Source organism: Camelus bactrianus, chromosome 10, assembly GCF_048773025.1.
Source record: "Camelus bactrianus isolate YW-2024 breed Bactrian camel chromosome 10, ASM4877302v1, whole genome shotgun sequence".
In the NCBI taxonomy this organism is placed as follows: Eukaryota; Metazoa; Chordata; class Mammalia; order Artiodactyla; family Camelidae; genus Camelus; species Camelus bactrianus.
In genome coordinates this window covers 39,174,981-39,187,655 of record NC_133548.1, presented here as the reverse complement: position 1 = coordinate 39,187,655, position 12,675 = coordinate 39,174,981, and the positions used below count along the sequence as shown (strand labels likewise).

Sequence of the window (12,675 nt, the reverse complement as noted above, 5' to 3'; positions counted from 1 at the left end):
GACTGGGTGGTGTGGGGCCCGCAGGAGCAAGCAGGACTAAATACCTTCTAAAGACCTTGTGTAGAGTATCTTCTTTGTTTCACACTTCCATTCAATTCCCATCTGAAGGGCAGCACCAGAGATCAGAAAAGCTTCCACTTCTACTCCCTTGTCCTTAATTGCTCTTCGGCTATTAGAAAGTCTAAAATTCCCATCTCACTATATTCCAATCTGTCCTCCACACAGAATCACCACTTTAACACAAGTGTAATCATATTACATCCTTGCTTAAAAACTACCAATGGTTCCTCATGCTTAAAGGGGAAGGTCTATAGTCCTTAGCACAGAACATGAGGCTTTTTTACAATCTAGTTCCAACCCACTTGTCATCAGGCTTCAGATCAAATGTCTGCTTCTTAGAAAGGCCATCCCTGTCCTCCCAATCTAGAGTCACTCTCTCCAGTTGCCTTCTCTTTAGTGCTGAAATCAAACAGCTAAATCCCACCGACAGAAGAGGACACACACTGGTAAAGCTTATGTGTCAGCAACTATTTTTTTAAGCCCCGAGTTTCCTCCCCTTACTATAAAGTCCCTATTTCTGGTCATCCTTCCCTATATGTCTCAGTAGCCCATTATTGTGATCTCCAACAGCTCATCTGGTCATTGATCAACACCATTATCTTCATTTTCACCATCATGAATACATACTGAGAAATTACTATGTGCCAGGTCCTATCTTAAGTGTTTTTCATGTATGAATTCATTCTATCCTCATAATAACCCTATAAAGTACTTACCAATGCTCCCATTTTAGATGACAAAACTGAGAGAGGAACATTAAGTGCCTTGGCCAGGGTCATACAGCTATTAACTCACAGGATTTGAACACAAGTAATCTGGCTCCAGAACCTTTACTCTTTACACTATGCTATGAAATGCCAAGACATTTTGTTTTTAGTAAGGACACCTTAAAATAAAAGAAGCATCTGACATGACATCTGGAAAAATTCATTTAAATCATAAAGTAAAAAGCAATCTAAAAATGTATGCATTTAAGTAAGATGGAATACATTTGCAATTCAATTTAAGTTGAAAATAAGCTATCATACCTTAAGACACCAGTAAGCTAACTAGTACTGCTTTTATATGAATGTTCAGAAAGTACTAGTTTTTAGTTCTGTTGGGCTTTGAGGAGCTCCAACAATCACTAGAGACAAAGAGCCCTGCCAATCTTATGGGAACGTACACACGTTCATGCCAAATACACTATATGGACTTCTAAAAAACGCATTAGGTCGAACTATGGCGGAAAAGACATTCACATCCCTATATTGCTAGGGAATCTAATCGAATAAATAATAATTTCTAATAGCCTTCTATTTATCTTCTCAGATAAAGGAAGCCTATTTTTGTCATTTATGTCTACTGCATAAGCATTTAATAATCATTTGTCTGAGTTTTTCTCTGAGTATTCAAACTATATTCCAACTGGAACTGTAGAACTTATTTTTCCAAAAGAAAATTAATAGAGTAGTGAAAATGTCTTACCTTCTATTCCCAGTCTAATCTTCTTAAGACCCCTCTCCTTCAAAACTGATTTGGCCACATCTCTGTTTTCAATGTACTTGAAAAATCTATATAATTTTGTGCTATAAATAACTGGAAACAAAGAGACAAAAATATTTTCTTATTAAAATCAAAGCACTTGGAAATGATTAAGTTTATCTTGATCATCAAAGGAGACTGACAACCCTAAAAGCCCAAATAATGGATGCAGTGATGCCAAAGGATGACTAGCCACATGACAGGACAATTCAGTACAGTTAATATATAAGCAAATGTCTACATAAGTTGAAACAAGAGAAGCTTTAATAACCAACCAGGTAACCCAATCCATAGGAAGAATCTCCTTCTGAAAGATATATACAAACTTACTACAATGGGATCTGCCCCAATTTCTTCAAATAAAGAAAACCAAAAGAAGGTATCAAACATATCATTCTCAAGCAGGCAAAGAACTTTACTCTGATGCCTACAAGACCTCATCTGGAGAGAAAAAAAAAAAAAACTACCTTGTCAGAAAGTACAAAATGGATACATCTTACATTTCATGGATTGAGCAACTATTAATAATTCCCCCAAAAGGCAAAGACCCACCCCACAAACTGTTTTCAGGCGAACAGCCCCATTTAATACTGATGTTAAAAATGGCAGATTCGAGCATGTTCTGCCTAGGTTAGTCTGTTTAGAGCAAACTGGCTTTGCAAAGGACAGACATTCCACTGACAACATGTTGAGTCTTCCAAATGTGCTGGGCACTTCAGGGAGTTAGACTGAAGGACCTTCCTCGCCTTCTCTCTTTCTGGTGGAGTTATCTCCCTTAAAAGGTGAACTGCAAAGGTTTTTTCAAAAAAAGAAAAACACACTCACAAACCAAACATGCTGGTTTAAGAGCCAATAAAAGGAAAAAACGTATACAGAAGCTACTCATGGGGTAAATATGTGATTATCACTACATCCTTAAGATTATTGATATATTATGATTAAGATTTTTTGGCATCTCATAATGTTTGGTGTTATAATGTCACATTTAGGAAAATCAAGCTGAAGAGGCTATTTCTGTCCCCTTAAATGTATCTTCTTTAGGATGGAACATCTTGGCACAAAATGAAATATATTTAGACAAATTAAGTAAAAATGTTTCAGTCCTTTTAAACTTCAAAGCTTAAGATAAGAAACAAATCAAAAAACACTGAAATGAAAAGCTCAACAACTAAGAAGGAAAAACCAGGTCTGTTATAATTCCTGTATCACCTATAATGTCATTTGTGTTCTATGGTTGGTTCTACTCTCTTGAAGTCAAACTTCCTAAAAACTAAAATGCATATACTAAGTTTGTTAATTCCTTTTTCTCAACAGAAAAAAAACTTAGTGTATTTCTTTTGATATTGGTAACTTTCCATTTTTCCTGTGTTTTGTTCAACATTTTATTCCACGTATTATAGAAAACCATTGTCAAAGAACCTAGGAATGAGGAAATAGCAACATAAATGTCTACTACTACAACTGCCCACAGAAGAATCACAATAGTCATTTACATATATCATGCAAAGGAAACAAACATCTCAATGTAAATACTGAAAAATGCTACCAAAAATTGTGTTAGAATCGTTTGAAAATCTTCTTTAGAAGTATTAAAAAAAAAAAAACACTTGGAGCCTGCTTTTATTTTTATAAAAGGGTAAATAAAATTGAAAAATCAGAGATTAAGGTGTTCTACTAATTTCTATAATCTTGTAATTTTTACTTAAAACTCTAACCCTTACCGATTCAACAAAGACTGGAGTATAAAACAAGATGCTAGGCTATTTTACCTAGCTCCTTTTTTAATTCTATCTTCTTCTCAATCTATGAAACTATTCAAAAGTACTGTACTGGGTCCACCAAGAAAAATAATGTAAAATAAATTTTCTAACAAAAAAAAAATCAAAAGGTTTTTAATCAAAGATTGGAAGCACAACAGAAAAAGTTAGTCACTGCTGCTCAAGATGTGCTGTTTTGGTCAGAAATATCTAAACTATAGTTCCATAAAGCTTTCAGGTCATTGTATCCTCCAGAAACACATATGATATTTAAAAAGGAATATCGTAGAACTTAAAAGTCATCTTTGAAATCAATGAGTTGAAGCTTCTCATGTTACATACAAATAAAATTTCATCTAAAAAAATCAGCTTATTTTTTATTATCTACTATTCCAGAATCTACTTCTCTTGGGTGCTTCTAAACGCAAAGAAAAAACCATCAAGATCCAAATACTCAACAAAGAGCAAGCCATTTCTGTGCATGACAGGGGTGGGCGCACTTTTTCTGTAAAGGACCAGACAGTAAATAGCTTTGGGCTTTGCTAGCCACGCGGTCTTCATTACAACTACTCAACTCTGCCAATGTAGCACAAAAGCAGCCATAGACAATACATATAACTTAATTTATTAAAATGGGCAAAAGGCTGGATTTGGCCCACAAGCCTTAGTTTGCTGATTCCTGGTGTAAGGGTTCAAGGTACTTTCTTTATAAAAATTGTCCTTTGATCAATATTATAAAAGCTAGAGAATTTATGATGATTCAAGAGAGAAAATACGCCACAATACTCACTTTGTGAATATTCTTCTCCCATCTGTGGTGGATACTCTTCATCCCAATCAACCACATCATCATCTGTAAGCACCACTATGTGGCATTCACGTTCCCCACTCTGGGCACTAGCTACCATGAGAGGCAGGATCATTTCTTCTAGATAAAATTCAAACTGTTTACGAGCACCATCATTTGATAACTCATGCATTAGGGCACCTGAAATGAAACCCCCCAAAAATCTTGATTTTTTTTGGATGACTGATAAGAGCAGAAACAACAGACAAATAAAACATCAGATTAGTTCAGCAACTACTTTGGGACCCTGTAAACAATATAATGGTTATTCTTTATTCAACAAAACTTTTCTCAGGAGGAGTTCTTATGGAACTGTATAATCTTACAGCAAGAAGGGCCAATTAAAGTCATCTAACACAAGCTCCTTTGTTTTACACATCATGAAGCAATCTACCAAAGGTTATAAAACTAATTTGCAAAATCAGAATTAAATCTGCCCTCCTCCTACTCCATCCCTAGTCCAGGGTTGGTTTTTTTTTTTTTCACTACATTATGTTGTCTTCCATCAATATATGCAGTTATATCTTAAAGTATATCCTAAGGATATTTTTTCAGATTATCTATATGAAATAAAATAGCTCCCATATTCCATCTTCCACATGTTTTCCTTCTCAGAAAATTATTTACAAACAACATTAATATTTCAGTGTAGGAAGAAGGGTAGGATGAACTGAGTCAACCGACTGGAAAAACAGTGGCAAAAGGCCAAACAAAATACAGCACGGTACAGGAATTATATAGCTGACGTGACCCTAGAATTGAGAGGAATGAAAGATACACTTCACTTGACCCTTCTTAAGTCCAGACATAATGAACAACTTTAACTTCCCAAATACACAGCCTCACCTACATTGACCTAATCATTTTTCTTTTTACTCCTATTTCAACAGCAATGTCCTATCTCCTATCTAAGGCTCTACCACCTCAGAAACTACTAGGAGGGTCAGAAAAGGACACCAAAACTCAAAACCACAGTCTTACAAAGGAGAGCTTTCTTCTCCCTACACTATGTTGTCTAATTATAGAATAATTATTAACAACATAATAAATAATTAAATAACAATCTGTATTATTATTATTTAGCCCTCTGCTTCTCTAGGGCTGTTTCCATTAGGATTTTTTAAATTTAAATTCCCTTTATAGCCAAACTTCTAGATATATAAACACATTTTCTTTCCCCTAACTTCTGAACCAATTCCAATCTGACTTCCACACTCACTACTCAAAACTGCCCTCAATAGAGTCTGAAAATGACCTTTAAATTGTTAAAGACGATGAACATCGTTTGATCCCGATTTTATTTAACCTCTCAATGGAATCTCTTACAGGGACCACTCCCTCCTTACACATTCTCATCTCTAAGAATCTGATACCATTATCCCTGGCGTTCTTTCTCCTCTCTGGCCATTCTATTTCAGTCACCTTTGTCAACTCTTTCTCCTCTAGCTGTTCATTAAATATCGGTATTTTTCAGGAAAAAAATGTTAAGTTCTTTTCTTCTCTCACCTTATGCTGACAATTCCCAATTTATTCTACTAATTCTGCCTTCTATATTCTAGATGCACTACAGTCAACTGCCTCCTGGAAATCTTCACTAGGATGACCCCTCAAAAGCACCTCGAACTCAACATATCCAAAACTGAACTTAATCATTTCTGTCTCTCTCTGCAGTGTTTTCCAAATCAATAAATCGCATCACCATCTACTCAAGTTCTCAGAATCATCGCAGAAGAGTGCTAGTCATATGACAGGCTCTTAAATTTTTGTAGAATAAATGAATGAATCCTTGATTCCTCTTTCATCTCAATTCAATCATTCCCAAGCTCTATGAAGTCCACCTCTTAAATACAAGTTGAATTGTGTCATTTCTTTCCCTGGAAGATGCTATTTTCCAAAGATAGCTTCAAAATCTCCTTTGTCACACGCTTTTCTGCAATGTGACCCTGACATCTCCTCACAGGAGAAGTCCAATTCCTCTCTCCTTTAATCTAGCCTGGTCGTACTAACTTGCTTGTAACCAGGGGAGTGCAGCAGAGGTGTGGGATACGTAACTTATGGTTCTGCCTCAGTCTTGGGAATGCTTGCTCTCCAAATGCTTCCTCTCTGAACCCAGTCTCCAGGCTTGGAGAAGCCCAAGCCACATGAAGAGGTCATATGTAGGTACTCTGTCTGACAGTCCTAGCCGAAACCAGCCTTTGAGTCATCCTAGTCTAAGGTGCACACAAGTGAATGAAGAAGTCTTAAACCTTCTGAGTCACCTCAGTCCTTCAATCCTTCACAAGATGAGGCCTCACATATTATGAAGCAGACATAAGACACATCTGTTGTACCTTGTCTGAATTCTCAACACACAAAATAAAGATTATTTTATGCTACTAAGTTTGGAATGGACTATTACATAACAATAGTTAACCAAAACTCATTCCATCCTCATTTCCCCCACCATAGTCCAAATCAACTCTCACTCAAACTACTGTAAACTTTCTAATTATATTCCCATCATTTGCTTTTGCCCCTGTGTAATTCATTTTCCCCACAGCAGCCAAATCTAATAGGTGTCTCTTGTTTAAACCTTCCATGCCATTCTATCCTTAGAATAAAAGTCCTCAACTTGGTTCTTAAGCCTGTTATGTGAAAAGAGGGGTTACAGATCAATGTGTACAGTCCTTAAAACATTTTTTCTTTGAGTACTACCCATATAATTATAACTCCTACATATAAATAACTGGCCCACATCTTTCTCTTCAGTTTTAGACATGTATGCCCAATGCCCCACTCAGCAATTCCACTTGGATGTCTAATAGATATTTCAAACTTAACATATCCAAAATCAAGCTTTTAGATTTCTGCTCCCCATGAGGTCTCCTCCATCTCAATTAATGGCAACTCCACACTTCTAATTAAAGTCCTCTTCTCTCTTTCCCACCCCATATTCAATCAACGAGCAAATCCTTGCCTGGAAAGGGAATGTGAATAATGAGGAAATTATAGCCTATCTGGGGAGCTACTACCTACCAGAGTCCCTTCACTATATGGTAGGGTCTATGAAAGAAGATTAAGAAGTCATTTCTATGTATTCTTTACTACCTATGTCTCCTCTGAACTCTTTCCCAATCCTACTAGCCCACAATGACATCTCCTTCTTAACTTTTCCAGCCACTTAAAATCCAAGTCACCGTTTGATAATTCTCATACACATTTTTACTTTTCTATGTATATAATCACCTTTTCCTCTTAGACATGACATAACAGTGAAAACACGGATGGTTGCTAGGGAAGGGTCTTAGGGAAGGGATGAGAGAAAAATATTAAAGAGGTAGGATTTGCAAAGTTCTAGACTCTGCTCTGAGACTATGTTGTAAGTTCTTGGATGAAGTCATTTAACCTTTTGTATAAATGAGGGCTAGGTATTTGGTATTCATTTTAAGATATTTAGTGACAAATACTGTTCTTGAGAATTATTTGTATCTTCCATAGTGGCACAGGATATTATATTACATCGTAAATACAAAAAAAAATTATAAATTTTTGGTTGATGTGATCTGAAGAGTGAAGCCAAGTATGATATTGGCCAAAGCCGGGCTCTCAAGCTGGGAGATAAAGACTGGCAACAAATGACAGAGGAAACAACTGAAGAGGAAATCTAGAAGAATCTATCTAAAAAAATAAATTTGAAAGAAAGTTTTAGAAAATTGCACTAAGAGCTTATAAAGATCTCTGTGGACTTCCATAAACAACCTTCATGGCATTAGAGTGCTTTACAATTAAACAAATATTTGAAGTCTAGGTAAACAGCACTATTTCAGGCTTTTGATTCCAATATACTGTAACTCTACAGACCACTCACAGACAAAACATCATACTTACTGAGATCTCTACATTTAATAGTACTATATTCAAAAGAGATACAAAGATAGTCACATGCTTCTCTCAGTTCAGGAATAGATATGCCATCAGGACAACGGATTATTCCTGTTTTATAATAGTCCTAAAAAAAGAAAGTAAAGAATGCATAAAACATCTGGAGTATGAGGTAGCCAAAACTTATTAAAATTGAACTGGTAAAATTTTCAAAAATAGTGGTGCTCTGAGATTTGCAAACTGTGGAATTTAGTTATTGGGACCTCAGTTCACCTAGCTACTTTTTCATTTTCCAAACAAGACAAATTTATGTCCAAATGAGTCCACTGACTCACCCAGTCATAAAATTACTTAACAGCAGAGGTAAGATTAGAACCTGGGTTTCTCCATTAATTACGCATATCTTCTCTCTCTACTATATCATGCTAATTCCTATGTATTTCCCCCTCTACAAGTTATCTACATAACTACCATACATTTTCTTAACTTTTTAAAAAACTTTATTTATTTATTTATTTATTTATTTATTTATTTATTTATTTAGGGGGGAGGAGGTAATTAGGTTTACTTACTTATTTTTAGAGGAGGTACTGGGGATTGAACCCAGGGTCCTGTGTATGCTAAGCATGTGCTCTACCACTTGAGCTATACCATTCCCACTAAACTTTCTTTTTTTAAGAAAATTAAAGTCACCTTAAATGTTACCTAGAGAACAGAGCAAAACTTAAGATTTTTAATGAAGAACTTCAAAGTCATATCCATGTATTTAAAATATATGCAGACAGAACACACAATTAGATATTCTTCTTCCAAATACTGTTCTTTGGTGTTCCCCATATAATTAAGAACAATCAATGGTAATTATTTCCAAAATCTACTTAAATTGTTGTTAGGGGCTAGACCCATAGTTACAAAGTTACTCCATTGCTCAGACATAAAATTCTTTCTTGTCAACTCCACGGGGTGTCAAGTGGAAGTATGGGCTGCTGAAAAAGCACTTCCCCCAAAATTAAGATCTGCTTCAAGCTTCTTGAGGTTCAGAGCCACAGTAACACAATTTCTAAAGTTACTACATAAATGAAAGCAAGACATCTTCTGGTACTTGTCCGAGTGCTAACCACCTGATTGAGATCAACTACTTTTCCTGTCTTGCATCTCAGAATCCTCCCTCTCCTAGTCCCACAAAACTATTTAAGAAAATCATATTTTCACACTGTGGCATAAGCTGTCACATGCTATAAATCAAACTTTTATCACTGATTTAAAATGACAAGTAGGGACTGTAGTACTAATTCAAATATTACTCAAAATGAAAGATTAAACATTTTTAAAAAAGGTTTAAAACATAAATACTAAATACATTTTAGAGGTGATTTTTAAATGTTCTTAAGTGTCCATATTGTTAGTGATGTGCAGTAAAACATTAGAATTCCAGTAGCCACATTCATTCTTAGTAGTAAAAAATAATCAACATTGCATTTAAGAGAATTAAGGAGGGTAGAGTAATACGACTACAGAAATGTTATTGTTAAACCCTTGAAAGGACTGCCTAGGCAGACCTAAGAGAGGAATCATCTCCTATCTTACCTTTGCAAAGGTCATAAAATTCTTTTTTTATATCATATATTTATGTACCAAAAAAGATGAATTAAATCATATTTTTACAAAATATCCTGGATACCTCCATAGAGATATCTAACTAAAACTTTGCTTCTAATCCAAGTACCTACCAAAAGGAGTCATTTGATTCAGTCAATACACAAGGAATAGCACTCACCAGAATAGCTCGAAACACAGTAGAGCCAATCCCCTCTGCCACCTCATACTCTCCCTTCTCATTGGGACGTGTAAAGTTATGTTCTCTGCCAGATCCAAACATCCTATGGTAGCAAATAATTGAGAAATACATCAATAGGATACTTGCTTCAAAAGAGAAGATCGATTTCATGTACGAAAGTAAAAAGGAATTATAATTTTGACATTAAATGATGTCATTAAATTAGTTCAAGAAATTTATTCTGGCAAATGTAATAAATGAAGTATTGCCTTTTTATGGGAGGGAACAGTAGTGTAAATTATCTACAAGCAAACAAAATCAATTAATAAAATTCAGAAGCTAAGACCTTTCCAGTCCTTTCTTCTTGGGTGGGGGGGGGGGTAGGGAATCAATCAGGCTAGGGGAAAAGGTGATTCTTCCTCTAATCTTATGAGGGGGAAAAAAGGGGGAAAGGAAAACTATGTTATCTGGGCCTCTTCCTTAAAACTGCTGTCTTCATTGCAAACAATGCCATAATGCAGCACATACAGTAATCTAAACTAGGAAAAAGTAAAACAGTATAGGCAGGTTAGGTTATTTTACTTTTTACAATCTTAACTATAAATGTAACAAATCTTGGTCAAAACTCTTAAACTTGCATCCTAGAACTAAAAAATAAGCAATCAAATGCTGGAGTAGAAAGATATGAAGAAGTTAAGAACAGAATGAAAAATTTAAATAAGTAACAAGCTCTTAATATTAATTTTTACATAAGGAAAATACAAATGAATTTCTATTTTTTCAAGTTATGTTGCTGGCCCTATAACAGCAAGTACTTAGAAAGGAGGCAATTTGTAATATATGTCCTTCAAAATAAAAAGTTAAATGCATAACCCCCAAGAAAAATTTTAAATTGTGATGAAAGGAAGTTGAACCTCTGAATTCAATATCACCATTCCTAAAGTGAATACGGCTGATTTAAGTTTTCTGTTCAACAATTTCCCAATTTAAATGGCTTCCTCTTTTGTTATAACACAGAACTTATAAAGAACAAAGCTTTTTTATTTCAGTTTCCCCAAAAATGTCAACTGCTTTTTACAGTTTCCATGAATATTAATTTTCATCCCCAAAGATATGATTTTGTCAACTGACATGAAAAGAAGCCTTCTCTGATTTGGGGGAAAAAAAGAAGAAGAAAGCCTTTCAGGAATCAAATGTCACGCAATTTGCTCAAATACCTGAACTTTTTACAAAAGTGGAAAGTCATCTTTTCAGATCCATATGGATCACACACAAAAAAAGTCTTTTAGGTTTTGTTTTGTTTTTAAAGAAAATGTACCCTAACAGCTGAAGCACAATTTCAAATGTCTATTACTTCTTAACTGTGTTCCTTTAAAGTTTAAGTAAAAATATAAAGTATTATCCATGTCAAGTTATCCTCCTAAGAGTTTTTCCATCAATAATCTTCCCCTATGCTAATAATACATAAAAGCCTATAGAGTTCAAGTATTTTTTCTCATAAAGTCTAGTGCCAATGTTAAAAGGAAACATTTATCTACTCAAAATGTATACAGTGTCATATGCTAGTATTTATTCTGTATTCAGAGATACAAACATCATACACACACAGCAGTATCCCAAATAGTTATACTCATATGCAACCTAGAAAAAAAACACAAGTTTTCCTTTTTTTTTTAACTTCATGTAAATTTCCATTTCATCTATATGTTCCTTTCATTTTATATTAAACAGAAAAAGATGTTAATTTTACAATTAAAAAGATACGAATTTTGGACACTGAAAAATTAAGTCTATATTCTTAGACTGCAGTTCCTATGACTATAGTCCATATTGCCTACATCATTCCTAGATTGTGGTTCCGATAACCACAAACTTTATATTAATCTATTACTCTAGACCAGCATGGATTAGAAGATAACTATTGTCTCTCCTTCATTCTACTAACTACTTCTTATTAATACTTCTTTAATTATCTACATCAAACTGACAACTCATGATGACTTTTCAGCCAACAAAACTGTTGGGAGTTTTTTCTTTAAACAATTCTTGTATCTGCTGCCTTTGGAGGTTGCATTTAGGAGCCCCAGGTGAAGGAAACATATTATCATTGCTTGTTAGATACAATCTATGTTTTCAACCTGTAGAGATCTTTTAGTATCCTGTCTTCATTAACTAACATATTTGCTATTCCTACTGGTACAGCAATGATCATTAGAAATAAAATCAAATTCAAGATCTAGTTCTACCACTTTCTAGTTGGATTAACTTAAGCAAGTTACTTAACCTCCAAAGCTCAGCATGAACACTACATTCCACCAGAGAGTAACTGTAAAACTTCAAATGGAAAAAATAATGTAAAGGTGCTTTATAATTAATAATACAAAGAAGCACAACAATACAAACCTGCCCAACATTGTATTTGGCTGTGCAGTAAAAATGGATGGATCTACAACAAATCTAGTGTTATCCACTATTAGCGTCACTCGTTCTGACGTCCTTACATTCCGAGCTCCTTCTTTTGCATTTTCATACACAAATACCATTTCCCCAGATGTCTTACAGCTACCATCTGAACTTGACTGACTACTGTTTCTGCTGCTGTTCCCAGCACTGCTACTGGAACCATTTGGAGATGTTTTTTGCGGGCGAGGACTGCTTGGACGAGAGGAACTGTGATCTTTTTCACGTTCTGAAATAGAGATGTTAAACAAAGTTATACAAATTTTCTTTTAAAAAGTTAAAGATCAATATATATCTTTTAAAAACTGTGATTTAGAAACGTTGTTTTAAATCACAGGACTTCTGCTTTTTGGATTTCAAATAACATTTTCCCAGAACACCATGAAAAT

At 34.8% G+C, this 12,675-nt stretch overlaps 1 protein-coding gene across 4 annotated transcripts in view; it reads right to left on the bottom strand.

The window, feature by feature from the left end:
- BTBD10 (BTB domain containing 10) overlaps positions 1–12,675 on the bottom strand; it is a 67,331-nt gene that overhangs the window by 2,727 nt on the left and 51,929 nt on the right. For 2 of the 4 annotated variants that reach the window (XM_074372367.1, XM_074372366.1), the window contains 6 exons: positions 12,230–12,515; positions 9,827–9,929; positions 8,056–8,176; positions 4,132–4,329; positions 2,267–2,371; positions 1,528–1,638 (listed from right to left, as the gene is read on the bottom strand). In XM_074372367.1, the coding sequence (XP_074228468.1) occupies positions 1,528–1,638; positions 2,267–2,371; positions 4,132–4,329; positions 8,056–8,176; positions 9,827–9,929; positions 12,230–12,515 (924 nt within the window). The remainder of the gene's footprint in view (positions 1–1,527; positions 1,639–2,266; positions 2,372–4,131; positions 4,330–8,055; positions 8,177–9,826; positions 9,930–12,229; positions 12,516–12,675) is intronic. The other 2 variants (XM_010964843.3, XM_010964842.3) reach the window with 1 other exon arrangement.